This window comes from Pteropus alecto, unplaced genomic scaffold (genome assembly GCF_000325575.1).
Source record: "Pteropus alecto unplaced genomic scaffold, ASM32557v1 scaffold147, whole genome shotgun sequence".
Classification (NCBI taxonomy): Eukaryota; Metazoa; Chordata; class Mammalia; order Chiroptera; family Pteropodidae; genus Pteropus; species Pteropus alecto.
Window position 1 is genome coordinate 784,782 of NW_006440648.1, and position 2,385 is coordinate 787,166.

The 2,385-nt window shown below is 48.8% G+C and overlaps 1 protein-coding gene across 1 annotated transcript; it reads left to right on the top strand.

Annotated features, from left to right (window-relative positions):
- The first annotated feature begins 510 nt into the window (after positions 1–510).
- ASB12 (ankyrin repeat and SOCS box containing 12) lies at positions 511–2,038 on the top strand. Its single transcript, XM_006917826.2, has 2 exons — positions 511–1,354; positions 1,769–2,038. The coding sequence occupies exons 1-2, from the start codon at positions 529–531 to the stop codon at positions 1,900–1,902; spliced, it is 960 nt and encodes a 319-aa protein (XP_006917888.1). The 5' UTR covers positions 511–528; the 3' UTR covers positions 1,903–2,038.
- Positions 2,039–2,385: the final 347 nt, after the last annotated feature.

A 2,385-nucleotide genomic window follows, 5' to 3' on the forward strand; every position in this document is an offset into this window, starting at 1 on the left:
AACATCACAAAGCACCATTCCGTTGGCCTAACAAGTGCTGAACCAGAGCTACCTCATTTGTTCACACATTGCGAACTAAGGAAGATGCATCTACCAAATCCCCAGCCATGATTTAGCCCCTACTGGGAGTGGTGGAATACAAGATGAATAAAGGAGTCTTCATCCTGGAGTTTACACACTAATGAAGCACAGATAAGTGGAAATGTGGTGTGAAAGTTCATAGCCAAAGTCTTGTTGTCATCCTTTGGAATCCCTGAGCAGGGGGAGGAAGAGATTAGGGAGGACTTCCCAGAAGCAGGAGTTTGAAGGGCAGGCAGAACAACAAAAGCGAAGCCGTTAATCTGTTTTGGCAACCATCTCTGGGGCCTGAAGTAAGAAGTAGTAGAAGTTATAAGGAGAGGACCCATGAGTGAAGAGCCTGATGGTGAAGGCTGGGGAGCAAAGGCTGGCATCCAGGCTTTTAATAGTGGCCCTCAGTCTCTTTTCTGTGTTTGTCACCCACAGATCTGGAAGATCCTCCTCCTCATAATGAGAATAGTTCTGCTCCAATCAGCCAACATGAACCTCATGGACATCACTAAGATCTTCTCCCTCCTGCAGCCCGACAAAGAGGAGGAGGACACCGACACAGGGGAGAAACAGGCTCTCAATCAAGCAGTATACAACAATGACTCGTATGCTTTGGACCAGCTTTTGTGCCAGGAACGTTACAAACGCTTTATCAACAGCAGGAGTGGCTGGGGCGTTCCTGGGACACCCTTGCGCTTGGCTGCTTCTTATGGCCACCTTAGTTGTTTGCAGGTCCTCTTGGCACATGGTGCTGACGTCGATAGCTTAGATGTCAAAGCACAGACACCACTTTTTACTGCCGTCAGCCATGGCCATCTTGATTGTGTGCGTGTGCTTTTGGAAGCTGGTGCATGTCCTGGTGGTAGCATCTACAACAATTGCTCTCCTGTGCTCACAGCTGCACGTGATGGTGCTGTTGCCATTTTGCAGGAGCTCCTAGGTCATGGTGCAGATGCAAATGTCAAGGCTAAACTACCCGTCTGGGCATCAAACATAGCTTCATGTTCTGGCCCCCTTTATTTGGCTGCAGTCTATGGGCACCTTGATTGTTTCCGCCTGCTTTTGATCCATGGGGCAGACCCCAACTACAACTGCACTGACCAACGCCTATTAGCTCGTGTCCCACGTCCCCGCACCCTCCTTGAAATCTGTCTCCACCATCATTGTGATCCAGAGTACATCCAGCTGTTAATTGATTTTGGTGCTAACATCTACCTTCCATCTCTTCCCCTGGACCTGAACTCACAAGATGATAAAGGCACCGCATTGCTGCTACAAGCCCGAGGTGAGTGTCAAGCAGGCCAATTCTACAGGCTTCCTTCTGTGGAAGTCCCAGGGCCCCAAATCAATCCCTAAGCCAATCTTTCTGGGATGAATTGGAGAAAACACCATCTTTCTCTCTCTCTTGGGCACCAGTGGAGAAGAGGTTAGGAATGGAATCACTAAGATGAGGTGGGAGGGATAGCACTAGCCCAATATCTTATTCTGGCTCTGCCATGACTGCTTTGTGGCTTTGAACATGCCCTCCCTAGACCTCAGTGGGTCCCCTTTGGTACCATGCATTGAGGGGACAGTAGGGGACACGTTTTAGAAGGGAGAGAGCATTTAGGGCTGCAGTAGCCAGGGCAGAGTGGATGCAGCCTTGGGTGGGAGAATTACCCTGAGAATTTCTTCTCATGACCTGTTTCTCTTGCTATAGCCACTCCACGGTCACTACTATCACAGGCCCGTTTAGTTATCCGCAGAGCCCTGCACCAGGCCAGCCAACCACAAGCCATTGACCAGCTGGATATTCCCCCTGTGTTGATTAGCTACCTCAAACACCAACTGTAATCTTTCAGTTGAAACCCACAATGCCTTCAAAAACTTCCTGGGGACCCAGGTAGCTTGGAGGGCACTATAGCTCTACCCACTCATTTGGAGCTGCTCTCCTGTATTATCCTCCACAATAAAATCATCAGCAAAATAAATCCTGGTGGCTGCTGTGTCTGGTGTGTGTGTATAGAGGAGTTACTAGGGGGAAGGGTCTGATTGGCCATGGGTAATAGTCTAGCATTTGATAAGATAGGGGTTCCTGACCACCGAAGAGAAAAAGAGAAAACTAACCCAATGGCCAATACCTCTCCACCAAAATCCTCAAGAGAATTTGAAACTGTGTTGTTTTAAAAGCAAGGTCCTGAAAAATTCAAGTGAGTGGAAGGGTAGCATCGACTTGCTCAGCCCTGTACCACCCTCTATTTCTCAGGCTGCTGCAAGGCACGTTTTCAGGGGCTGTCATCAAATCCCTTATTGAGTCAAGTGATCGAGAAGCCTCCA